The sequence below is a fragment of the Pleuronectes platessa genome, chromosome 10, assembly GCF_947347685.1.
Source record: "Pleuronectes platessa chromosome 10, fPlePla1.1, whole genome shotgun sequence".
Taxonomy (NCBI): domain Eukaryota; kingdom Metazoa; phylum Chordata; class Actinopteri; order Pleuronectiformes; family Pleuronectidae; genus Pleuronectes; species Pleuronectes platessa.
The window spans coordinates 25,125,794-25,153,058 of NC_070635.1; the positions used below are offsets into that span (position 1 = coordinate 25,125,794).

At 41.2% G+C, this 27,265-nt stretch overlaps 1 protein-coding gene across 1 annotated transcript in view; it reads right to left on the bottom strand.

Annotated features, from left to right (window-relative positions):
- Nucleotides 1-27,265, bottom strand: part of LOC128450082 (furin-like protease kpc-1) — a 161,698-nt gene that overhangs the window by 117,286 nt on the left and 17,147 nt on the right. The window contains exons 4-6 of the mRNA XM_053433529.1: nucleotides 17,471-17,552; nucleotides 15,229-15,332; nucleotides 10,002-10,107 (exon numbers count right to left, since the gene is read on the bottom strand). Of these exons, the coding sequence (XP_053289504.1) occupies nucleotides 10,002-10,107; nucleotides 15,229-15,332; nucleotides 17,471-17,552 (292 nt within the window). The remainder of the gene's footprint in view (nucleotides 1-10,001; nucleotides 10,108-15,228; nucleotides 15,333-17,470; nucleotides 17,553-27,265) is intronic.

The window sequence follows — 27,265 nt, forward strand, 5'->3', positions numbered from 1 at the left end:
CTACATAGGTGTGCAACTTGAAATGTTGTTGCTTATGCTAAAGGGGATTCGAAAGGAAGCATCGAAACATCTTCTCCTTAGCATTTAGAAAATTCAACCAGCTCTTATCATGGCTGCCAACTAGGTACTTCCAGGTCATTCCACTCATTTGGGAACATTCCTGAGGAAAAGGAGGAAATAGGACTGCAGCCGTTTTCCGCAACTAAGGTCCTCTTTTCACATCAGTGTGATATTTCAGTTTTGCAGTCAAGAGTTTATCATCAAGGTCCTTCCAACTATTAGCAGCACCTGAACATACTTCAAATTCCCTTTCTATGATCTTCCATCTTCCTCCAAACACTTACACTTCACCTCAGATTCTTGATATTTACTTAAGAATGCTCTGCCAAGTTTACCATTACACCCATTGTCAGAGAATCAAAATGTATGCTGCAGAACAAGAGATTTATTTTTCTTCTTTTTTCCCCTTGTTAAAGTGTGGTGCCTGTTGTCCACCAACACGTTTTCTTTCCTTTATTTGCTTATTACTCATATGAATAATGCTGCTTCCATATAATGTAATTCATAATATATTCTATCATAATTTTCTACAATCATTGCATTGTCTTATCTCTTTATTCAACATTGGTGTGTAGTTGTTAGCATTGTCATCTCCCTACAAGGTTTTGATTTTAAAAGTGTCTGCATGTCCTCCCCTATTCCCTTCACATGGTGATTTAATGAAGGCAGTCTTCTGTTTAATAATGTGATAAGATGAGATAGAAGTGGCCTATATACCTAACTAGATATAACTATGCTCTGCATATAGTTGAGTATATAGCCATCAGTCACTCTATATCACAGAGTAAATGAAAGAATTAAAAAACATTCACTGTGTTGAGATTAATGTGTGGAGTATAATTACAAGATCATATAGCCTGACCATGTGCAATACAAATGCGTTTTGATAGTGATATAAATTTATGAAATCTGACATTAAACTAAATTTATTTCAGAATAATGTCTGACCATTATGAGAATACAGTTGTAAAATTATAAGAAGGAAGATATGTCTTTTAAAAAAAAAGAAGAGAGAATTAAGGCATGATGTTACAACAACAACCATTATTTAACCAGAAAAGTAGATGTATAAGATAAAAAATATTTATGACAGAATATATGAGAACAAATATATAAAAGAGAAATTTTTCAGAAACACCAAGGAGGGCGAACCCATGCTCACTAGATTTCCACTCCCTCTGGATCCAAAATCTTGAATCAAGCTCTTTGTGAAATTCTGAAACTTCTTTACTTATCCCACATATGAACTGTGGACGTCTTACCACCATCAGACATTTGTTCCATAAATCTCTTTTTTTAAAACCTTTAAATGGCCCTAACACTATGTCCTACTTTACAGATGTTTTTCTGGAAATAAAAATATGCATCATGACTTTACATTGCACCAGAGTTTGGTATAATTTACTGAATTATACTGTATATGACCAATAGCAGAATCAGTGTCTTCCAGTCATGTCTCAGTATCTGAAATTAGTTTGTTGTGAACTTATCTTGCTGGAATTTGTGATTTGATCTTGTGCTCATTACACTTTGGTATAAGACGTGGTGTATAGTCTGGAAAAAATACTGAATAAGTTCATTAATGTAAGTCAGAGGAGAGTGCAGTGTTTTTTATAATTAATCACAGACATACCCTGCGTTCAGTCACAGATCACAAGATCATACATTTTTCATCTATAACTGCCAGCAGTGATGCCAGTGGCAACAACTGATTATTTATAATAGGTTATTTGTTATAATTGCAAATATTCTTTTCTGGCATTTGGAGGAAAACAAACTAATTTCAAGGGTCCAAAAAAACTAAATTACTAAGCGACACACATGTGCTCTCAGGAGATTTAAAAACAAAATTATATTTTTCTAGAAGTTTAAAAACAGTCTAAAGTGCTGCTGGCGATGCCAGTGGCAACAGCTGATTCCTGCGGCAGCTTATGTTGCAGATTGACTGTGTGTTACCTCACACTGAGCTGCAGGATGAGTGTGTGAGAAACATACATGATCTGCTGTTGTTCAATTTGCTAATCCTCCAATTTCTCTTTTTTTGTGAGTTTGTTTCGGTCTTTGGCGCCTTCATTCTGCACTCCCCAGCAATAACTTGTCAGTCAAGCAGTGTGGGTGGTTTTCTGACAGCTTTTCCCTTGGGCTTTATTCCCTTGATGAAGTTTGAGTTGCTTCTGAGTTTCTCTTTCCTACCCTGGTCTTCTGCTGAGCTAAACACAAAAACAAGCCAAGTGTAGGCAGGCACGTGGGCATCACTTCCTGTGAAAATTGCATATCTAGCATCAGGTGTTTAAGCATCGTGAGAAACGCTACAACTTTGCATGAATCAGAGATGCAAAGTAGCAAGATCGACTCATTTACTCTGAGACTCTTACCAGGACTCAGTGAAGCAGAGGTTGATCGTGATTACATAACACATTAAGGAGACGATGGTGAGGTCTGGGGAGCGGGATGCAGAGGTGGAGAGGAGAGAAGGTTTACAGGAGTAGATGGTGGTCAGATAAAACGGCTCTGCGCTCGCTCCAAGGAAAGGTTAATGTCTCTCTCTCTATTTCTCCATCTCTCCCTCCCTCGCTCTCCCAGCTGAGGTCTGTGTGACTTACAGCAGGTCCACACTGCATTAGATTAAATCATAAATTACCCACCCACCCCCATATCTGCATCCCCCCTCCCTCCCCTCCCTATCTCACTCTTCCCTCTCCGGCTCTCTCCCTATCTCAATCTCGCTCTCCCTTTATTCTCCTATATTCCATTCCCCATGTATTTCTCCTGCTCCCCCACTATTATTTCTCCCCAGCTCTAATCATCATTCTCTTTTCTTCACCCCCTCATTTCTCTCCCTCTCCCTGTGCTCCACAATATGAAAGCCTTTTCTGTTGGAGCACTGCTACACTGGGTCTGGACAGCGGGCCCTGTGCTTGCGAGTGTGATGTTTTGTTTGGTCTTGTGTCTTGAGTAGTGTGTTGTGGTGTGGTGTCAGCCAACACGCTCACATGGCCCGACATGTGATGTCATGTTTACTCTGTTGGCTATACAAAGTCCTGGGGTATGAGAAATCTAGCTTAAAGACACATCCTCTTGATCATATGTGGTACACTGGAAAAATGTATATATTATCAAGTGTTTTTGCCTTAAGTCACTTTAAGGAATTTCAGGTTTTCAAGTATAAGCAACTAAAATGGCACTCAGAGCACATATGTCAAAGCCTAACAGTGCTCTTACGAAACCACATGTAAATTCACTATGTCCAATTTTTATTTGCAGCTGCACCAAAATGTCTACGCTCATAAATATCACACTCATAAACGTGTCTGAAGATCTTATCAAGAAACATGAATTATTATATTATCAAGGAAAATTTTGAAAAACACGATCTAACAATGTCAAAGAAACTATCGAACCTAAAATTCCTGGGTCCGCCTCCTGATCTGGATCTGCATCAAAATCTAAGAGGTTCTTTGATGTAATGTAAATGTTTTAAAACAGCTTCTTACCCACATAATTGAACCTGTGTTGCTTCCAAGGCCATCATCAGTTCAACTATACAGTTAGAGTCTATGTTTAGTAGATCATCAACTGTATGGTATTTGTAAAATCCTGTATGCTACTGGAGTTTAGGCTTGTGTTACCAGCGATACATCTTGCTCTCAAATCAAAGCAATCCCTGCCAATGTTATGTGTTTAAAATAAGCTGCTAAACAGTTGTGTGGAAATGACAATGTGATCTTTAAGGGACTATAGCTTTACAATCTAATGCAAGAACAATGTTGTTTCATTTTGCTGGCAAATGTGACCTTAGCCTCTGTCTTTAAGCTTTAGCTGGATATGTCAGAAAATCAGACATAGGCAGAATTATGAGTCATTATCTGACAGACTTGAAACTACTCAAATTTTATCCTCGCTGGCAACAGTAACAAATATTTTCCTGTCTTTGGCTCAAGTGCTTGAAACATTATACTCATAATTCTATGTGGTAGATATACTTAGTATCATAAGAGTACGAATATTTCAAAAACTTTAAACAGAAATGCTCTTGTTTCAATAGCTTTCTTGAAATGACTCTCTATCTTGAATAAAGAAAGATCAAGGAATTGCAGGGTTAGGGCTACTCCACGCCTCGTGTATATCTGTGGCCCTGGCAGGGCATCCAGAATCATGGGGGTGCTTTAATTGGCTTTTTATTTATTTAGCAGATTTAAAAAAGAAAAAGGGTTTGCATCTCCGCAGCTTCCATTCTCACCTCCTTCGTAATCGGGTTTTATAGATGTGTTCCTGCCCCCTAGTGCACACGTTAATGATACGTCTAAGTATGATAACAGACACCTATGTGGACGTCTGCACCAGTCTGTTGTTATTGTTTATAGACTTACATGCACAGAGGTATGTTGCTGGCATTACAGAAAGCTGGTGAGATTAGTAAGGGCTACGGCATAAAAAAATATTCAGTCCCCACACACCTTGCTCCACTGCTCCACTGGAGAAAAAAAGGGGAATAAAATAGAGTGACCCTGCCACTAGCAGCTCTCTTTTTCCCCCCACTGCTGTCTTCTTCCTCCCCCTTGCCGTGTGAAATCAAATTTCCATGTGGCTCCCGTATCTGTTGCACAGCGAGGTGATTTATCAGGGATGCAAAGAGCATGCAGAAACAATCTTTATTACATCCATTTCCTGCTTGTCAGCCGGGATCATGTTGGCTGTTCATTAAAGGCGCGGCGCAGGTGAGGAGAATGCATCCCGATGCCTTGATAGATTGTCTGCTCCCCTGTGGTGACAGCAGCTGGATGGATTGAACAGCGGGGGGCAAGGAGGGAGGAGAAAGAGAAAAAAACGCTGACTCCGTCGCTCCCCCTGTCAGACACACTTTTCCATAGCCGGCCAGTGTCATTTCTGCCAAACAGCCCCACACACGTATGCACATGCAGACTTCTGACAGTGTTGGGACTTAGCCAGGATCCTGCCTTAATGCATGGATGCATCCACACCGTGAGCATACAAACACTGGTATTAATGGACACTGATGTAAAGATACCGAGACACACATTGTAAAGATGAGATTTATCTTATCACACAGTTACCAACCTTGGCAGTCTCTGAAAACAGCCTAGGGAGGATAAAATACACATAATTAACTGCAACAGATTTTTGCCACATTCAAAAAACGACAACTTCCAAAACTCCCAAGTTAAAGTACCAATAAAACAAATACATTTACAATCTAGTAGAAACAGGAGTTTAGCATCAAACTTCTCCCACACCAATGTTTAGTCATATTTAGCTTTTTCCATCACTTCATTGCGCCTACTGAAATGAGCATGCTAACCAGCTAGCCCAGGGCAGACCGGCCGTTCTCATTGTGAGTCACTGTAGCGTCCAGTCTACCCTGAAGAAATAGCACTGCTCATAGGGCATATAGCGTAACGTCTTGTCTTGCAAAGATAGCTGAAGCCTTTGGCACTTATCAACCCCCGCCCACTCCCCTGAAGAAAACATTATCTTGGGCAGAGAAAACACTTTAAGGACTCTGTTGCTTCATGAAAGATAATCATGTAATGGCTTTTATTTTATCCAGTAAAGAACCTCAAACAACAGCCAAGCAGTTTGTCTTCAGTGGTTTGTGTGATTTTCAAATGCACAGTGATTGGGGAAATAATGGCCTACTTTGTTTACACTGGTGTAAGGAATCTTTTTGCCTATCAAGGGCCATTTCAATCTTTATAATGTCCTTTGTGGGCCGAACTAAATTATTAAACACATATCACACTCGCGTCTCTAATGCAATGGCTGGATCTGCTTCTCTTTGATGAGGTGTCTGGTGGCAGATGGTAGTGATGATGATAAACCTAAACCACTCCTCATCTTTAGTGTTAGCACACATTGTTTGTAAAGACAGTAATACTTAAATACTTTAAACCTCAGCAGTAATTCCCCCCCCAAAAAAGTATGCCATTTCATTGCAGGCCAGAGAGAAAAACTAGGACAGCAAATTAAATAGCACACCAAAGTGTTTAAAATACTCTAGTTAATCATAATTGACCTATCAGAGAAGTGTTTTTTGACCTACTCAGGATGACACACAACATGAAGTTGTAAATGCTTTTTATACTATATGGACACACCTCATTAAGTGAATCAGCTGGAGTCGTAGAATATCAAAAATACAGCCCTATGTCTTACAACAGCTACATGAGCCTTTCTAATAAGCCATAAAAATATTTTATCACACCTCCTATATCAACAGATAAATAAATAGAGTATGACAACATAAATACAGCTTTGCATCTGTATTAGACAGGCATTATCCTCTGAGACGACTCAGTGCAACTATAAACTTACAGAGATCTCTAATTCCTGATATCAAAAAAGGAAAAATTGTGCATTATTATCACAGTCAACAATAAAGAGAGCGAATACAGAATTTTCTCAAACCTGTATGTAGTCTACTGTATCTTACATACTATCCTGACATCCAGCAGAGAGCACAGTGAGACAGCTTTTTTAAAAGGACCATTTCAATGCTCTACTAAAGCAGTTTGACATAAATAGCTCTGAATTATATATAGGAGCCAGAGCTGGTTGAATTATCATCTAAACTCTGTTCAGACATCTTTGTGTAAAGAACACACACACATCCATCCATCTCTCTCCCCTACTCCTATCTCATTTGTGTCCTGTGTCTCACCAATGACATGTACTGACAGTGGCATAATCACGGATCGATATCAGAGTATTTTTGGGCTCTGCATGCATGAAGTGAGAAGGTTGGTGTTGATAGCACGGCGACAGGGACACTGTGGGGCTGTCGTGGGACAAGGTGGGTGTGGGGTGTATGCAATTTCACTGATGAATCTATATTCTTGACCCACTCAGGGGTCATCCTCCATGGACGACAGCCTAATGACCACTGTTTATGTTGATTCACACAGCATGTGACAAGTCTTTTCTTATTGCTATGGGGTTAGAGCGCCTCATTGATCAAAGCATACATGGAGCATGTTTGAAATGTCGACACAGGAACAGTATTTACCAAACTGTGCTGTGCTTTCACCTTTTTGCAATGAATAATGTTAATTTCACTAGTGCTTGTGCACATACAGGCTCATTTAAATAAAGAAACTGCCCCACAGTGCCACATATGGTCAACCACATTCATTTCAAAGTCAGAGTAAGTCAGAGTAGCTTGAATGGAAAGTTGTTTTGAGCAAAAGATAAATACAAAGAAAAGCACAGACTTTGACGTTAAGATACTGCAGCATCTTGAATGCAACCGGCAGGGAAGCTTCCCAGCATGCATTGGAGCCATATACTTATGGACATGTATGTGTGTTCCTACATTGGTGCTGGTGTTACTGTACTTTTACCTTCAACACTTCCACACTTCTGAATAGAGAACGGGTCACACTGCGAGTGACGACGTGTGCACAGTTAATCAGAATTTTCCCAAATCAATTGTACTCACTAATTCATCCATTCATCTATGCATGCATTATCTAACCTGCTTACCCTGTAAGGGTGGCAGGGGGCGCTGGAGCTATTTCCAGCTGATAGAGTGCGAGAGACGTGGTACAACATTAACAGATCACCAGCATATCAGAGGGCCAATATACAAAAACAAAAATAAACTGTCACTCAATTCCATGCAGGTTTTTACTATTTGTGCTGATGCATATTATCCTCCCATGATGCAATGCAGAAGGCAAACAGTGGAGATGCTCAAGGCTGGCAAAAATGTCAAGAAATCGAGTGCAGTGATGATATAGCTCCTACAATATCAAAATCCTCTGCTGTCTGTTCTGTACAGATTCATTCATTTCCTGTAGATACCAATGCAGAATTAGTGTGTAGTGTTGATTTGGAAACACAGCTAGTGCCTCCTGTCTGTGCAAATAAAGGGGATTAGTTGAAACGCTGCTAGCCCCTGTTGCCCTCTTTTACATATTCTGAGTCCTAACCTTCCCTTTCTCACATATCATAGATGAAAAAAAAAAGATCCTCTATGATATATAAAAGTTTTTTCATCAACATGTCAGATGTAATGCCACTTTTCATAGATTATAGAAATAAATTATAAAATGTTTTCAATAGTTTTGCTATAACAGAAAGAAAAAAAATACTGATTATAGCTGTATAGAATAATAACAAATAAGGGTGTTGATGTTCTTAGTCCTGATAAAAATCATATTATCTTCAAATCAAACTGTAAAAACACATATTTCTTCCAGAAAGGGGACGACTATCTCTAACTTGTGCTGACGTGGCTGACAGTGTGTGGTTATTCAGGAATTACTTTACACTTCAGCACCAATCAGAGTTCAATCACAACAAGAAAAGAGAGTCACGGTTTTTTTAAGGGTAATGCACATGTCCAAGAAGAACAGTAATACAATAAAGATAAGCAAATGGTGTGACAATGAGAAAATAGTGTGAGAGACCTAAGTCGGAAACTAACCCAACACAAACTGAAGAAATCACAGTGAATGTGATTCAACGCCTGATGAGGACTAGCCTCAGCTGCCAATTATATCACCTCTTAAAGAGAAGGATTGAATAGAAGGATGGATACAGAGGAGGAGGAGGAGGGAGTTGGTGGAGGAGGAGAAGGAGGAGGAGGAGGAGGAGGAGGAGGAGGAGGAGGAGGAGGAGGAGGAGGTCGGGGCGCTTCACTCAAAGAAAAATAATTTATTTCATTGTGATATAGAAATCAATAGGCATCGATTGAAAGGTGGCTAAAGGTGAACGTGTACATGATCTCTCAGCTGTGAGAGGCAGACTGTCCAAGAGGGAGGAAGTGAGGGAGGCAGGGAGCGATGGGGAAAAGTGGAGGGGGAAGGAAGACAAATAAGGATAGTGGCCAGAGGAAGAAGTCAACTCCTAATTAACATAAAAGGAATAGAATAAAAAGTGTGGGAAAAGACCAAGAAAATTAGAGAAAGAGAAAGACAGAGATGGAGAGAAAGAGTAAAGGAGCGCTTGCCCAGTGGAATCAATACAGAGAGGTGGAGCAGAGTACAATAGCCTCAGAGGAGAGGAGATTCAGTGGTGCAAGTCTAATACTCTGTGTTTCATACACACACACACACTCACATAAATTAACACACACTTATATACGTATGCACACGTACACACTCGCCCCTCTCTGAATCCTTTTCGCTCTTGCTTTCTCCTGACATTTCCCTCTATATCCTTCGTCTATTTAATTTCTTTCTCTTTCTCTCGCTTGCTTGCTCATTCTGTATCTACCCCCTCCACCCATATTCAGACACACTCACTCACTGACACACACACACACACACACACACACACACACACACACACACACACCCACACACACACACCGAACGTCCTGTCTCTATGCAGAGGGATGCACAGCAGAGAGAAGGCCTTCTGTGCAACAGCATCTTTCATTGAAAACAGACACTGAAGTAATACCTGACACACAGATTCACATGCATGATACAAGTGGGAGAAATTCACACTTACAGACACACAAACACACGTACTGCAGAGTTAGAGGCTTTTAGAGTTAAAAAAAAAAGTGTCGTATGAACACTTAAACACACACATACAAACAGCACACTCCAGCACTACTCCCGCTCTATCAGCACTTGAGACTAGTGAGGCTTCAATTAGTTCTTGATGAATGAGCCCATAAGATGCCGCTCTCTCATTTCCCTAGTTGCCAGATATCCCAGCAATCAGAGAGAAATGAATTCTCATTGTGGCGTGACTGAGGCGGAGATGGTGGTGGTTGGTGAAGGTGGAGGTGGGGGAGGGTGGGGGTATGGCGGGGCATACATCATTCACCCTCTCCACTGAGGGCCAAAGTTTAGCTTCATCACACCAAACAGACCAAAGTCTCCCTGATGTACCTGAGTACCGTTTCTTAAAAGATCCAGTCTGTGTGTCTGTGTGTGTCGGAGCATGTTTGATGTGTGTAAACTCACCGTCGTCAATGATGCTGACCACTACTCCGCTACCAGTGATGTTTTTGCTCCAAACTGGCATCACATTCAGGTCAACCCCACTGGAGTTGTACTCGCCCTGTGTAAACTACACACACAAAAACACAAACAGACATGCAACTTTAGACAATACTAATGCAAGAATATTTTTATCAGACATTATTTAGTCATGTTGAAATTTGTGGCTGTTTGTACATTCTTTGCTTATGCAAAGCAGAAGTTGTATTTACAGATCATGTGGTGCAGTGCTAGTCTACATTTGTCATGAAATTGCATTGTGTCTCCACCTGCCTCCCACCTGATCCAGTTCCCTCCCTGCCTATAGCCACTCAAGTCGACATGTGATTTACGTCATCGGGGTTTCTTCATCCTGCCCAAACCTCTTCTCATAAAATAAAGTTATGTTGTCATCCCAAGTTATTTGAATTACAACAAATGTTTACTTCAATCAATCATGTGCTTGAATACAGAGTTTGATGAAGCCATTACATTCTGTAATGTTACATTAGACTTAAGATCTTATGTTGTGTTATTGCACCTCCTGTGCAAAAAGCATATTGTTAAGAATTTTGACAAGGTCTGTTGTGGATGATTCTGGATTCTACAGTTGAAAGTTGGGTGGACTGCGGTTTGCATATTTTTCTCCCTCTTTAAAAAAATATGTTATGGTTTTACTCTAAAGCTTTGCAGATGATACTGTAATGGAGACAATACTATGTGGCGAAACACCTCCTGCACCTACTTAATTCAGATGTTTACATACAATCTTAGTCTGCTGTGCTTTTAGCACGCTACTTGATCACCTCCAGTTGTCCTGTTTTGCATGTTCACAACAGAGAACTTTACAATATCTACTGCAGCAATTGGACCATTTTCCATACAGTGTTAGTACGAGTATCACTACAATCTCACTCATATTCATTTCCAGTCAGGACCTTATCTTGTGGTGTATATATTGTATATTGTGAGCACCGGCCCACCCATATTACTCACTGGCCAACCCAGCCAACTTTGATCAAAATACATTTTGTCACTAAAATATATAATAAATAAAATAAATATAAACTTCTGATTAAATTTGAAACAAGCTATATAAAGTAATCTGAATGTGGTTACCCAAGACACACAATATGTTTGTACATTTGTTGTTATTCGTGACTTGACCATGGTACTGAAGCAACAATGGCTGTAATGAATGCACAAGGGATGCAGGATATGTGTGATTTCTGTTTGATGTAATGCACCTTCTGTGTTGTTTAGGTCTATGTTTAGTTGCTATGCAATTTGAAAAGTGTTGATGCACAACCTGTGTGCACGTGCACGTGCATGTTGCGCAGGGTAAATGAATAGTTAACAGTGTATTGCACTGCAAAGCGGATGTGCAGCTTGTTCTGAATGAATAGGGTTTAATGTATAATGTTGTGTACAGCCTTTATAGACTGAGCTCTGTTGAACAGGCAATGTTTTGCTGTTATTGCCCTACAATGTAGATTGTTGAAAAGTAAAATCATCACAGTTTTTCTTTGTTTGCCCTTTTTTCAACTAAGATTTTAAAAGTCCCCTTTTTACAGGCCCGACCAAAATAATATTTCGGCCTATGTTTCAGGGAAAGTGTGTGCACATGCACATGCCTGTGGCTGAGTGGACATACGCAGCCCAAAGAGTTCATGTGCCAGTAACAGAGAGAGATCTCATCTGATAACCTCAAACCTTGCATACTCATGCACACACAGTCACACACACTCACACACACTCAGACACACAAACACAGGCATTAGTGGTCCACAAAGAGTTGAAGGTTGAAAACACTGAAAAACTGCATACACAGAGGCTCACAAGCACTAAACCTAAAAGTCTCACCAAAATGTCAGCAGTTGGACCAAACATACCAGTGTAACGTATGTTTGGTACACTGGTACACACAAGAACAATTTGATATTCAAAGTGTGTGTTTCAAGAGGCTCCCACTCTGCTGTTGTTATTATGATGGAGCGAGAGAAAGAGGGAGCACAATGGGGTGGAAATGGCTCAGTAGGGGGATAGTGTGCCCGTGTTTGTGTGTCTGTGCATGCGTGTGTGTTTATTGTGTGTTGGGAAGGATTGCATCTGGGGAGCAGTGCTGCTTTGTAGTGTGTGAGGATAAAGCAGATGAATGGAGGCTGCTAGCAAGCTAACGTCCACCAGAGCACAAGGACAGGCCCTGGGGAGAGCTCGCTCACACACACACACACACATACACACACATACACACACACACACGCACACATACACACACACACACACACACACACTCTCTCTCTCTCTCAGGGTACACAAACACATATGTGCAGTGATATAGACGCGCACCTTTGTGAACTTGGATATAAGCCCACAGAGAGGCATCTTGAACACTGACTGACTTCACATGGATATTGAGAAGCTTCTTATCCACACATACACACGCACACACACACACACACACACACAGACACACACAAACACACACTCCACAGCAATGTGGTCTCATGAGAGAGAGAGTTGGTTACAAATTATACTCACAATTATTCTCTGAAGCACGGGAACACAACCAGTCCTCTCTGGCGCATACATGTGCGCACACACACACACATACACACACACACACACACACACACGCACACACTCGCTCACGCACGTACATGTGAGCAGAATTGTGAAAAAGTTCATGCAACACTCCAGCAAAATAAGGACACACACTCAAACTTTCTCTGTGCAGAGGAAACACATGCAAGCTACATGCAAGCTACATGCACACATACATGCACATGTACATGTACATACGTATGTATTTAAGAGTGACTGTGGAGGTAAGAGGAGTTGTCTACAAATCGGAGGGTCAGGGGTTCAATACTCGTCTACTCCAATCTGCACTTGGCCGAATTATTGAATCCCAAACTGCCCCTCAAAACTGTATACCATCAGTGTGTGAGTGTGTGAATAGGATAAAATACACACACACACACACACACACACACGTATATATATATATATATATACACACACATAAATACTGATCCTCAATCAATACCTACGTCCACCAGAGGTTGATTAAAAAGAACAGTAGGAAAGAGAGAGTGTGAGCAAGGGACAGAGAGAGAGGGAGAGAAAGAGAGGGAGAGAGGGAGAGAGAGAGAAATCTTTTTCATGATACTTGAGCTACTGATAATAATATTGAATTATTTCCCTTCATTAACGATCATGTCAGTATCTCTAATAGAACAGTAATTATGAAAGTGTCTAGTCACTTTTACCTTATATTACCCCCCTGTCTACCCTGCTCACTCCAGCCATTTAAGTCTCTACCCCCCTACACCCCCATGCTAACTCTCACCCCTCCATCTTGCCCTGAGAGAAGAGGTGTCAATCCGTCTGTCGCCAGTTGCTGTGGTGAATCCCTGACCCCGCCTTCCCTCCTCCTGGCCCTGTCAGATTACACCCTCGCATGTCAGTCAAGACCATCTTCAGTGTCTACTGGCTGAGCCCTGCTGTCCTGCCAAGTAAGTATATTTGTGTCTGTGTACATATAGATCTTGTATACTGTACACAGGCTAATTTGATATGCTTTAAGGCTTAAGATTACCAGACAATGGCTTAAGGTTTAAACCATAGTCTGGTAAAAACTGAAACTGATTATGAAACAAATGATGTCAATACAATCATATTTAAAAGCCAACCACTGTAAACAGCCGTTGATCATTTTTTATATTTATTAGTAGCTTGGTTTACAAACGTCTGGAGACAACCAGAACTACGCTTTCATCCTAACTGTTTCTTGGATAAGACAATCTCTGGTTTAAGTTAAACCAATATTTTGGGGCTTCTGGAGGAGACAGCGCCCATGACTCCATCTTCAGTTTGTAGGACGCCATCAACAGTCCGACATCTACAGCTGGATTTTTCATCAGCTAGCAACTGTTTATTTTCATTACCAGCTTTCTGCAATTGATAGCAGATCAATTAACTAGCAGATCATTGTTAAGCCTTTTAATCAATGCGTTGTGACCCTTGCTCTCTTATTTACCTGCAGGCAACCAAAGCCTGCTCAAATGTGATTTGTCAAAAAAGAACCGGAAACCAGAAGGCTTTTATTCCCCAAATCCTGCCCCTCACCTTTCTTCATTGCATTCATTCATTCATTGCAAAGCTGCTTGTGTTGAGACACATTTGAGATTGTCCTTTTGATAGAACTTTCCAATATTAGATGTAAAGATATTACTGTATCACAATATTTTGCTGAAATTCTTTTCATTTTTCCTCCAGGAACACAGAAGCCCAGTCGTATTTATTGGCTCCCTGCTGTGCTTATAAACTCAACTTTTGATATGAGTTTTGCTTAAGCAGATTTACCAGAGAAACTGTTTACCTCCACAAAGGGACTAAACATCTCTTACTCTAAGATGGTCTCTCACAGAGAAGACAACTCGTAGGGGAGGGAGGGACACGTCTGCCCAGGGGAACATCTTTGACTTGATTTAAGTGCACTTGTGCTGAGATAGAATTGATGTTACAAAAATAGGAAGTGGTCTTTAAAAACATTAACATGAAAAAAAAAAGAAATACCCTCGCTTTATAGAAGCACCTTTTTTTCAGACTGAATCAAATTTCTTTAAAGGGTCAGTTTATTCTGATCAAGGAGCTGATGAGGGGGATTTTATTTTGATTGAGACCTCATTTTGATTATTATGGGAATAAAAGGAGCTTCGGAAAAGTCAGAGATGAGGTGGAATTTATTTTTTGCATATTCGAGTGCATCAAATGTCACTTTCATGCCCAAACAATGCAGTTCTCCTCTCCTGTTGGTCTCCATATTGGTCAAACAGTTTGAACAAGGCTCTGCTGAAGGGATGAGCTTGTCTTGTTGTTGACACTCAGTTATGTGTCACTGTTGCTCCAGGCCTCATCAATCCCTGACATCTGTCTCAGTTCAACATGGCCGACCCCCTTCGCTTCCCTTCTCATTCTCCCTTTCTCTCTTTCCCCATAATCTCCCTACCTCCCTCTATCCTCGGTTTCTCTCCCTACAGTCACACATGAAAGCCCGCCTGACTTATGTCTGTCAGAGGAACATCGTTCACTGTGAGAACGAGAGCTGAGAGGACAGAGAGAGGAGCCTTCCGGTGAACACACACTCACACATACAGACACAAACACACACACACACACACACACACACACAAACAGACACACCCACCAGTTCCCACTGCATGGGCCAGAGCGGGTCGTTGAAGGTGAGGGATTGGTCACTCTTCCTCTCCTCAGGGTGCCTGTCAGTTGTATACTCCCTCCTTTGGGAACCTGCAAGCACACACATATCCATAACGTGACTATGGAGGTGTGTGTGTGTATATGTGTGTGTGTATTTTCTGGTCTTGAACTCTGACTTCCGGATGTCCCTGGTCTCCAACCAATGGTGAAAGACCTCCCAGATTTCCCTTTCCTCCAGTGAGGTGGAATGCTGCTGGCAGATTACCATATCATTAGCATATCATTAGCATATCATTGCTGTGGCACAGCTTGTCTCGCTGTCTGCGAATGTGCTATCGGCTCATCAAGGCCTGCACTTCCCTCTCCATATACACTACATGTTTCACTCACTGTCTCTCTCTCTGTCTCTGTCTCTGTCTCTCTCTCTCTCTCTCTCTCTCTCTCTCTCTCTCTCTCTCTCTCTCTCTCTCTCTCTCTCTCTCTCCTCACATTGTTTCACCCCTCCATGTCACTGCCATTCATCTTTTGCTACCTCTTTTTCGCATATATGATGATCAGTTCATTTCATAACATACTGCACAGTATGTATTAAATAATTCACACATCCATATCACAATTGTGAATGAGGGATACATTTTTTCTAACTAATAAAATGCTGCACACAAACATGTGTGAACATATTGGTATTACTGAGGATCATTATGGCACATGTCCTGAATGCCTCTACTCAGTATATGTGTCTCTCTGTGGTTCAGTACTCTCTGTGAATCAGGTAATTACTGATAAATTAGCCTTCTACACTTTTATTAGAGCCAGATCTTAGCATGTATATAAGAGATTCCATAATTCTTAAGTCTTATATATGTTGTTGTCAAACCAATGGGAAACTAGCATGGCTATCATTAGAGCTTGCACCTTCCCCAAGTCCCCTTAAATTCAATCAAGCTGCACCAAATTGCACACATCCAAACACACTGACCAGAATAGATACATTACAATAAAAGTGACAAAACCGATAATAGTCCCAGCAATAATTTTAACATCTCTGTTTACTGAATTCTAAAAAAACATTGTTTCATTTTATTATTTGTTGTTTCACTGGCTACTGATTTTTTTTAATATTTGCTCCTGTATCTATTTGGACACATTGACTCGAAGATCAAGGACACTATCTAAAGACACATCCAATTAGACTGAGAACAATTTGGACATGGCGCCTTATTAAAATAAATAATTTGACATTTCGGTTAATTTGAGATGAGAGGATCTATAATTCAATAGGAAGTTACAGACCGGAGAACGTTACCGTAGCTTACCTTAGCATAACGATCGGGGATTACATCCAGCCTGGCTCTAGCTAAAGACTAACATTCACCCTAAAGTAAAACCTCTACTTAACTAATTGACACGTTGTACATAGAGTAAGCAAATAAATTACAATGTGTTAAATAATTTGTTAATTCAAATGATGGAGCATTACTTACACATTGCCAGTTTTAGAAAGAATTGTAATGAATGAGCAACATTTAAATGTTTCCAGGACATAATAAAAATATGATCTTCTATGTATGCGTTTCCTGTTGATTTTGTGTGAAGGTACACCCAGTACTAATACTGTTTTCAATAACTGCACCCTGTGCTCTAATAGTTTACTGTGATATAATGAGGCTTTTCCATCCTGCCAAGAAACTGTGTTTGGCATGAATTTTGAGATATTCAAAACTGGCACACAATATTCAACATTGGCAAGCATCAGTTCAGAAATACTGTGAAAGAAACATTAGACTTCAAAAGTTCTTATGGGTCAAGATGTTCATTCACTCATTCTCTTTGTCTCTCTCTCTCTCTCTCTATCACACACACACACACACACACACACACACACACACACACACAAGTATATTCAATCTCCTTTCATTTTATCATCTTTCACTGTCTTTCTGTTACTTCTCTATGATCTTTCAGAGCACCACTTCGCAGCAAACAAACACACACACACACACACACACACACACTAATAACACATATTGCACAACAATGTACATATGACTGGTTTCATCTGACAGCTTCATTCTTATAAAGGTCAAAACTACAATTCAAAGAAATTAAGAAAAAAACATGTGTGGTAAAGAAAGACAAATACAAAAATGCTGTTGTTGCTAATAAATCGTGCCAAGTTAGTTAAGTAAAAGAGGTTACAGGGGAAAAGCAGTTTAGTGAAAACGTACTGTGAACGTTGCTGTGGTCCAGTCCTTTCACAACAGCCCGTTTCTCTCTGTAACGACTGTACTGCCTCTGGAACCAGTGAACCTGCAGATCACAACACAAACTACTGTAAGGACAACAGGAAATACTGTTGACTTAAGCCAATCGCTAAAATATTATTCGTTTCTACTTTATAATACAAATACTACGAAGTCACTTTGGTAAGTTTAATAATAATGAAAAGCACAGAGATAATGAAATGTTTTGTTTTATCCAGTTTTATTCGGTCTGAAGGAGAGGGAGATCCATAGCAGAGGGAGAGTTGGGCATCTTTATGGAGGAAAGTAAAAGGTTTCCTCTTCATTAATTCAAAGAGCACTTATTCGCTCTGCCGTTTGCGGTCCGATTGTCCTGGGTTAAAAGCAAGGAAACACTTGCGCCTCATTCTCTTCTGTCCTCCACAGCGCACACGCACGCGCAAATTTCTTTCATAGGCTGCTGCTTGCAGCTTTGATCTGATAAGAGGCTGGTCCTTGTAAAGGTGGGCACACTAAATCAAACAGCAGATCACAGACACATACATATCAGTGTCGGGGCACTATTGTCCTCTTAAATCTGAGTGGAAGAGGTTGAAAATAAATACTATTGAGAGGCGGCTGCAGTCTTTTATGTCCTAAAAGCCTGCTAGCTTTATTCTCCCTTCATATTCTTCAATTAGACTCAATTAACAAGAACTTGAAGCTGCTCTGAACCAAGAAGTGGACCTGATACATGTACAGTACTGGAAATTTACTCAAATAAATGTTTACAGTATATTAGGCTGATCATATTGATTATCTTGATTAAAGGAGAGATTTAATACAAAACAGTGTAAGCTCAGTTAAATACTAGTGCATATATACTGGAGACAATCTTTTATGACACATATGGTTTATATACAAAAAAGCAGAGTAAGAGCCAGAGCCTTTCACTTATCAAGCTCCTCTCATGTGGACTCATCAGTTTCAATTCGGGAGGCAGACACTCTTTCTGTGTTAAAAGTCAACTTAAAACCTTCCTTTCAGATAGGGCCTATAGTTAGAGCTGGTTCAGGTTTGTCTTAGACCTTAGTTCTTCTGCTATAGGTCTAAAATGTCAGGTCACCTGACATTTGGGGCTTCTCTATCATCTTCTCCCTCTTTATATCATTAATTTCTCATTACGTATAACTGACTTCACTTCTTCCCTTGTGCCTTGTCGTTTGCAGTTCCAAGATCGCTGCTGTGGCCACATCGTGGATCGTGATGGTGGCTCGTATATTGTGATTGTGGACGATGAATCATGACGGTGGATCGCGTATAGATAGTGTGATGGCAGGTCGTGGATAGTGATGGTAAATCCTGACAGTGGTGGTGGATTGTGATGGTGGATTGTTAAATAAAATGCCTCCATATTGCTCATGTGGTGTCATCCAAATGTCCGTAAGCCCCGGCATTCATTAATTTGCTACATGTTTTATGGTTAAGGTTAGGTTTAAGAGCCTCCGGAGTTTCTGGAGACTTTCTCCACCTAACCTCCTCTAAAGTCCACAGGAACTCTTCATGGGAGAACATCTAAACTTGTTTATGTTTATAACAGTGTGGGAGAGCTCAACCCACATTTGTCTTTAAGGTAAGTTGTTAAACTTACGCTTTGCGGTCTCCCACACTGTCAAACTACTCACACTAGGACTTGGGAAACAGTTTTTTTCCAGGCAGGTATCCAAACCGAACAGTCATTTAGCATAGTATAAAGGTGCGTGTTCTGAAAATGGTTCAATTCCATACCTAATATTTTGCCTAATCACAGCTGCATTCAGAACTCTCACACAGTTTACAGGTTTTTAAGTCCATGGCGCTCTGTTTCTCCTGTGAACTCAGTCAACACACACGCATCCTTGCAGCTCATAGAATTGGGGTTTTTCTACAAAGAAAATAATGTCCAGTAATGAAAGAGAAACTGTTAAGAAGATACGTCTCTTTTTTTTCACATGTCATGTGCACAAACTGTACAATGCAAAATAAGAAAGCTAAAAATGGTAAAATCATCCTTTATATGTCCTTTAGGAAAATCGGGCCTGTTTTAGACCCGAGGGTTCCGATTCTGCCCAGATAATCCTGTGTAATACTGTAATAAAACAACATTTAAAAAAACATAGAAATGCCTCCATACTGCTCATGTGGTGTTATCAAAGTCTCCGCAACCACCGATATTTAAATCCGACTCCAAACGGTGACATTTACACTGTGTTTTAACCTTAATGCTACCGGTTGAGTTGGAGCCTCCCCGATCTCGAATGTAACGATAATCATCTTCGCCTGAGAGCTGACCAGGAAGCGTCAACAACTGGATGTTTGTATAACTGCAACTATAACAACAATACAGTTCAAAATCACCCCCAGCTTACTCTGCAAAATATAAAAGTCAATTCTGCCTCCTCAGCCAAGATTAAATAGTGAATGGTCTAGTCTTGCTGACCACTCAAAGCGCTTTACAGTACAGATTAAAAAACGGTCAAATCTGTCATTATGTCTGTGGTCTCCTGAGTTAAAAAAATCGGTCAAGAGTTGAAAATCCCTTATTGTGCAGCAGGCTTAATTTATAAATAACAAAAAACATGCAGTAGTTCATACAAACAGAGATAACAAGGATGTAACTGTGTGTGTGTGTATGTGTGTGTGTGCGTGTGTGTGTGTGTGTGTGTGTGTGTGTGTGTATGTGTTTACTACCTTGTAAAAACCCTCGAGCCCCTCCTCTAGAGGAGCAGCCAGGACACGGTGATCAATACACATGATAGGGAGCTAATCGCTCTCTGTCAAACCAGCCCCTGCCAGCTACTAATGGCACACACTCACCAGGGAATGTCTGTAAACCTGTGTGTGTGTGTGCGTGTGCGTGTGTGTGTGTGTGTGTGCGTGGGGGTGTGTATGTGTGTGGGTGTGTGTGGGTGTAGGCGTGGGCTTTAATGGCAGATTGAGACTCTTTAGGGAGTGTTGCTCAAGGTTAGACTCAGGGGACGAGGGGCAATTGACCACACTGTCTGTGACACTGACCCCTCCACTGTCAGCGCATTCATCATCCAGCTGTGACATATAGGCAGCACACACAGACACAAACACACAGACAATGCACACACACCACAAGTGCAACACACATTACACACTCTGTATAAAAAGTGGTATGTAAATGGACCCGAAAAGTCACCCAGCAGAAAAAGATACATAATAAATAGAAGCTAGATGCGTGAAAAAAGATAAAGGCAGGAAATATAAAAAATATGAAAATTTGACAAATCATTTTCCAGCAGTGAGGGAGAAAAAGAGATCATTTGAGCACTTGCATGATGGAATGGCTGAGGTAAAACACAAGTGAATATGTGCAGGAGGAGGAAAGGAAAGATAGTAAGATAGAGGAAGTAAAACTGTATGTGTGTGTATTTGCGTAAGTGCGTGTGTGCGTGCGCGTGTGCGTCTGTGTGTTTAGACATCCCATGATGAATGTGTATGTACGACTATAGAATGGCAGTGCATATTGAAAGAAAAGTGTGTGTGTGTGTGCACATAATACTCCCATGTCTCTACATGAATGAGTGGATGTGGTGGATGGCAGGCAGCTGCAGCTGTGTGATATGCACCGGGCTGCACACATATCAGCGCTGACATTTTGGGCTTCACTACCTACCCACAGCCCCTTGGGAAAGCAATGGCGACAGCGGCACTGGCCACATGCCCCACACACACACCCAGGCTCACCACCCCCCTCTCCCAACCCACTGCCTGTCATTCACAACACTGCGTTTCCCTACAAAAGGCCATCCCAGGGCTGGCCTGGCCTAGCTATTGACCCCAAGCTGGACACGTTACAACATTACGCAAGTAGTGAAAACACCGCAGGACCTCCACTGCCACAAACACCAAGACCCTGATACACCGCTCATCCCTGGTCCTCAACCCTTCAACCCCACCCACCCACTCTCTGTGTCTTCATTCAATCTCCCATTTCTACATACCACACTGAAAGCCCCGACCACAGGGAGAAAAAAGATAGAGGAGGGGGATTGTGTGTGTTTAGCAGCCAACCAGAAGGTTAACAGTGAAACCAACACAGACCCGTTGGAAAAAGAAAAGAAAAAAACCGTGAGCTCTACAGTGGCAGGCAGTAATAGGAGGGAGGGAGAAAAATAGCATGAATTGAAAGAGAAGAGAAAGATAACAGGCAGATACACTCTGGCCCCTCCTCTAGCCTTCTTCTCGGGCACCTCTTGGCCTCTTCTCCCTTCTCTCCTCCTCACCCCCTCCCCATCGGGGCCCTCTGGTGTGGTGCTCACTCCATTGTGTCAGCCTTCAGAAGTGCTCAGTTTGAGTGGCAGCCCGTCACAGATCAGTTCCCTGCTAAAGCGGCCTGGCAGGCCAGGGTGACGGGCCAGGAAGGGATCTAAGTGGGGTTTATCAGCGCTTCTTAACGCCTCTCCGGCTCCCTGACACAAAAGAGAGTGGGTATTAAACATCTAAAGCAAACCAAAAAGCGTGAAAGCTCCTTATAGGGCCGCGGGATTGCGGATGTGACTAGAGTTTAAAAAAAAAATAGCCAAAGGAGAAATATAAGGGGTGGAGAAAAAGAAGAGCACAAAACACAGCAGAGGAGAGGCATAGAGGCAAAACTCTAAGGTATTCTTTTTTTGTCCTTTGTAGACAGTGGAATGGGGGGGGGGGGGGGGGGGGCACATCTGTAGCATCAAGATGGAACTAAGTCAGTGAAAACTGGCCTAATAATGATTTTTACCTGTAGTTTTTTTAAGCTGACAAATGCAACAATCTGAAATTGTTTATATAAAACATATATCGGCAGAAATGATGTATTATCATGGAGGAAATTGTGTTTTCATAGTATATTCAAAAAACACATCAACACACTTGCAACGAGAAGATCTTACAGCATGCCACCGTTATCTATCCACTGAAGTTACTACATTTACCGTTAACATTTTAGAAAGCAGAGCAACAACGTGTTCCAACAAAATTCTCAGTCGGTGCAATTAAACTGAGTGCAGTTCTGAGACTCATCTTGTGTAGCATCATTTTTCACAACACCATCAGAAGGCCAAACTGTAGCTGTCATGTTACTGACTCATGCCGGTGCGCCGGCTGTGACTGAATACTGTCTGAGTGCTGTGCAGCCGGTCTGACATGCTGTAGTGAGGTGTTTGTCAGTAGGACGGCTCCTGTACTTCAATTTGATTATTACGCCATTTCTCAGAGGTAAGTGGATCCAAAGTAGGCCCTCGCTCTCAGAGCCCATGCAGCGAGGAGAGGAAACTTCTCTCTGCTGACGGGTCCACAATAGTCAATATCACACGTCCTCTGACTTTCAGCTTGAATTCATTGTGCAAATGAACTATTTCCATGTCAACTCCAATTGGCAAAGCAAACACTTGGAATTTGGCTGCAAACCGTTTGTTATCCAGGGGTTTGAGACATATGCCGCAACGTCTGCCATGAGGTCTAACTAACCATGATGTCTGAATTTGTTTTTTTTGCCTTCGAGCCTAAAGTTGATGGTGTTCAGTTTTACCATCAGAGATTCCAGTTCAAGAGGCCCGTGCTGCTCGTGCTCTTCATGCTCCTCGTGCTCCCCCTGCTCCTCGTGCTCCTCGTGCTCCTCGTGCTCCCCCTGCTCCTCGTGCTCCTCGTGCTCCCCGTGCTCCTCGTGCTCCCCGTGCTCCTCGTGCTCCCCGTGCTCCTCGTGCTCCCCGTGCTCCTCGTGCTCCTCGTGCTCCTCGTGCTCCTCGTGCTCCTTGTTTCTTGTTGACGGGAAAGTTGTAATCACAGGTAGCAAATATCACTGCAGCACTTTGCTGTGAGTTCAGTTTTGATTTCCTCTTTGGTCTTGAAGTGGTGAATGGCTCATCCTTGTATTACGACCCTGGGCTCAAGGGAGATCACCATCAGTGAAAGGCTTCCTGGGATTAGTCAAGAGGTGACTTACACAAAATTAAGCTGGGGTAGTTGCATCTTAAGTCACAGGATTTATGAAACCCGATTGCTGGGCCTTCAACTACGATTTAGTTAGTACACGTTCCAAGCTTGTATATGCATTGATCAACATCAATGTAAATATCCCAGGTTTAGCTGTAGGACCTCATTTGCACCTGTAGTCCCTGAGCAGGAAGACGATTGAAAGGTCTCATATGAAATACAGTATATCACATATCAGAAAATAACTTAGTGCGGTAAACAACATATAGTAAAGGAAACAGGTTTTTACTAATATTCTTGCTCAGAACATATTAATACAATTATACTACAATATTAGCATGAATATTATCTGAGAGGACATCAAGACATCAATGCAAATACTCCATTTGGGAGCATTACTCATGTGTACAAATTTGCTTAGATTTTGAATAATATATCTATTTAATTTAAAAAGTGTAGTAATTGGTACAGTTTCTGATAACTATAGGAAGTCTTCAGTCTTCAGAAGATGGTGTGTGTTGCTCCTCTACTATCTTTTATATAGTACTTAGATTTGGTGGCAAAGCATAGTTAAACACTTGTCTTTCACCAAGGCAGAAACATTTATAAAATCAACTCCTGATTGTTCCATTCCCATTTTTTAGATTTCTTATTCCAACGATGAGCTAACATTAATTTACTTGGATAAGACTAATTCAAGAGGAGTTGGAGCCATGTTTGATTGACCTGCTCCTGCTCCTGATGGTTACATCTTCTACTATGAGGAAACTGATCACTTGTTACATTTTTGTTGTTGTTGTTTATATCAGCACAGCTTAAAACCAGGTCTGCCGTGTATTTCTCTGACTTCTCTCAGCGCAGAGAGTTCTGTTGTTCAAGGTTAAAGTGGCTGCGACAATTAGCCGACCCTCCAAACGCCAAGTTAACTGTAGGCAGCTGTTCAGACAAGAAAATAAACATGCACATCAGAAGACTGGTACATACTGCGAACCGCTGCTTTCTCTACATGTGCATTTAGTGTGTGTGGCACACCAGCAGGGAGTGGGGTGTTTAAGTCAGAAGCTGGCAGGGGTTTATTTTGTGAGACATTTTGTAAAAGGTCAATCAGAGTCACAACTGTGCGTTTGAGGATGAAACTGCATGAGGTATGATGGTTAGGAGAGTTAGGACGAGGGTCACTGAGGAGGGGAGGGGTCTGAAGTAAACAAGGTTCACAGAACGACATGAAAAACACTGAGATAGGATTAGAACACAGTCCTGTCTCACTGTCACAACCGTACACAGTTGCGATTTCCTGTGTGGTTATTTTCTTGGCCGTATGTCCGATGTTAATGTGCATATGTATGTTTGCTGTTTGAGTTCCTGTGTGTTTTTGTGTGTGTAAGTGTGTGTGTGTGTTGTCTCTTATCCTCACATGTATATGTTGATCTGTTTTTCCACAGCTTTGCTAATTATGTCATTAGCAGTGTGAGTAATACAACAGCTGATTGTTGCTTTGCTGACAGAGGGCAGCGTCGGCTGGGATTACATGGCGGCAAAACCACCTTCCCCTACTCTGAGAAACCACCACGGACTTCCATTGTGTGTGTGGCATGTGTGTGTGCATCCATGTTTGTGTGTCTCTGCTGTAAAAATAAGCTGTTGTCATACAGCTCTCCACATGTGAGCCTCAGAGCTCCATTCCTATGGACCGCTTTACCGCATCCAGTCTTTGATAGGGGCGACAGTGGCTGCTGCAATACCATTGATTTATGGAGGGTGTCTATTATTCCTGTTTTATGGAACACAATCAAAGTCATGAGCTAAAGTAAAATGCTTTACTTTGAAAGGATTTTTCATTTTGAAGAAATAAACAATAGTTCTCATCAACTGTGCTGAACAGGTATTTCTGACATTTTGAAATGACTGTGAATTATCTTTTGTTTACCTCGGTTCCACATCATCATTATCATCATGATCATAATCTTCCCTTGTTTGCCTGTTTTTAGTTTTTCAGGATGGAGTTACTTTAAAAATATTAGGTTTCACTTGTAGTTGTCAAAGTGTTTATATGTATTTGTATTTATTGACGACTATTTAGGCCTAACATATATTACTCTATTACATCAGTAAAATTATCGCGCAAAACATATTAATGGCAGAATGGTCATGCTCTAATATATTACTATTAGCAAAATATAGTGGTTATCACACGGCTATTGGTTATTTTATTGACCTAATCCAGCGGGCGTGTCATGTCGCTCAATTGGTCAGTTTCCACTGAAATCACATTAGGGAGGCAAGGCCACGAACATAATGGAGAATGAGCCTGACAGTTCATTTTGACTTTGGAAACAGCAAATAACAACTTACACTTACAATTGGTCTGGAGCAGTACAAAGTTTGCTCAATTGCCATTGAACTACAGATAATGAACCAGCCCCAGTGATGCTGATGTGGTGTGAATCTCCTCCCCTTCTGGTCCATCATCTGCCTTCATGTACATTAAAAGAAAAATATTTTGTGGTGGTCGTCGGACTTAGCAAAAAACTAATTAGCTAAAAGGCTACTTCCTTTAACTGATTTGTGTGATGTTGTTGACTGTGTGATTGTATTATCAAATATAAACCTGTTCAGCCAGCCTTGATCAGCACATTGTTATTTTTTCAAAAAAATGTAATAAATAAATGTGTGAGAGGTCATTATTACATTCATAAACATTCTCAAATTTTATTTTGTTTCCATTCTTTCACTCCATTCAGATGATGGAACCTGGGCATCTGTCCTGATGTTCTACAGATATAGATTGATGTGATTTTGCCAGAGAACCCTGTTACAAGCTCAAGAGCTTACTCAGAATTATAGCAAACACAACAACACTGTCTGCCAAATGAAGCATTTCTGCAGAGTAACCAGCGGAAACTTAATGTTCCATCCCAGGGTTTATTTTGAGAGTGTTACTGTAGATAGTGCTGGTGATTTTACCTCAGAAGACAGTTTAAGAAGCAGTAAACCAACATTAACTGACTCCACCTGACATGGTGCCGCAATTAGTGAGCTCTGTAATGTAACCCACCTGCCAAGCAATGGAGAGTACAGTGTGTGATGCAGAGTGAGAGGCAGTATACAGGTTTGTGGAGACAGAGGTCTGGTCAGAGGTGGGCGGATGGAGCTCAGGCTTTGGCAGCCAGCCAGCTACTGTAGCTAACACACTGTAATTATGCTTGGCAACACACAACCCACAGTAAATACTTCTTCCATAAAGCCATTACAATATTGAGTGTTTCAGCCTGAAACTGCAATTAAAGTGGATTCTGTAAGCCTAATTGATTTAAGAACAAGGAAGTGATTGTCCTATTAAAGAGGATTTTCTATTGGGCTCAACGCAGGGGTGTTGGAGATGTGTTTCCTTGCCTCAGTCGTTCAGCAAACTGGCCCACAAACTTAAATGGGAAGGTTTTTAAAAATGCAAGAGTGTTTTGTGAGGAGATGCATTGTCCAAGTGTGCAATTGTTCATTATCCAAAACATTATATGTGTAATCCATTACATTTAAGGCTCATTACGAAATGTAGGACGTTTTGGGGGTGCAGTCATTTTCACCTCAAGTTACCATGGTAGAAAAATAATTAAAGTTACAGTTTAATGAAACCATGAACCATACATGGAGTCACTGAAGATTGCGCATAAATTAATTTAATTAATCACACGCATACTGATTCAGATGATAAGTCGGAATCAGAAAGTTTGGAGTCCTCTCTCTTTTTTAGTTTTTATTGCTCTTGCTCATGTGTTTCGCTGCATCGTGTGTGTATATGTGTGTGTGTGTGTGTGTGTGTGTGTGTGT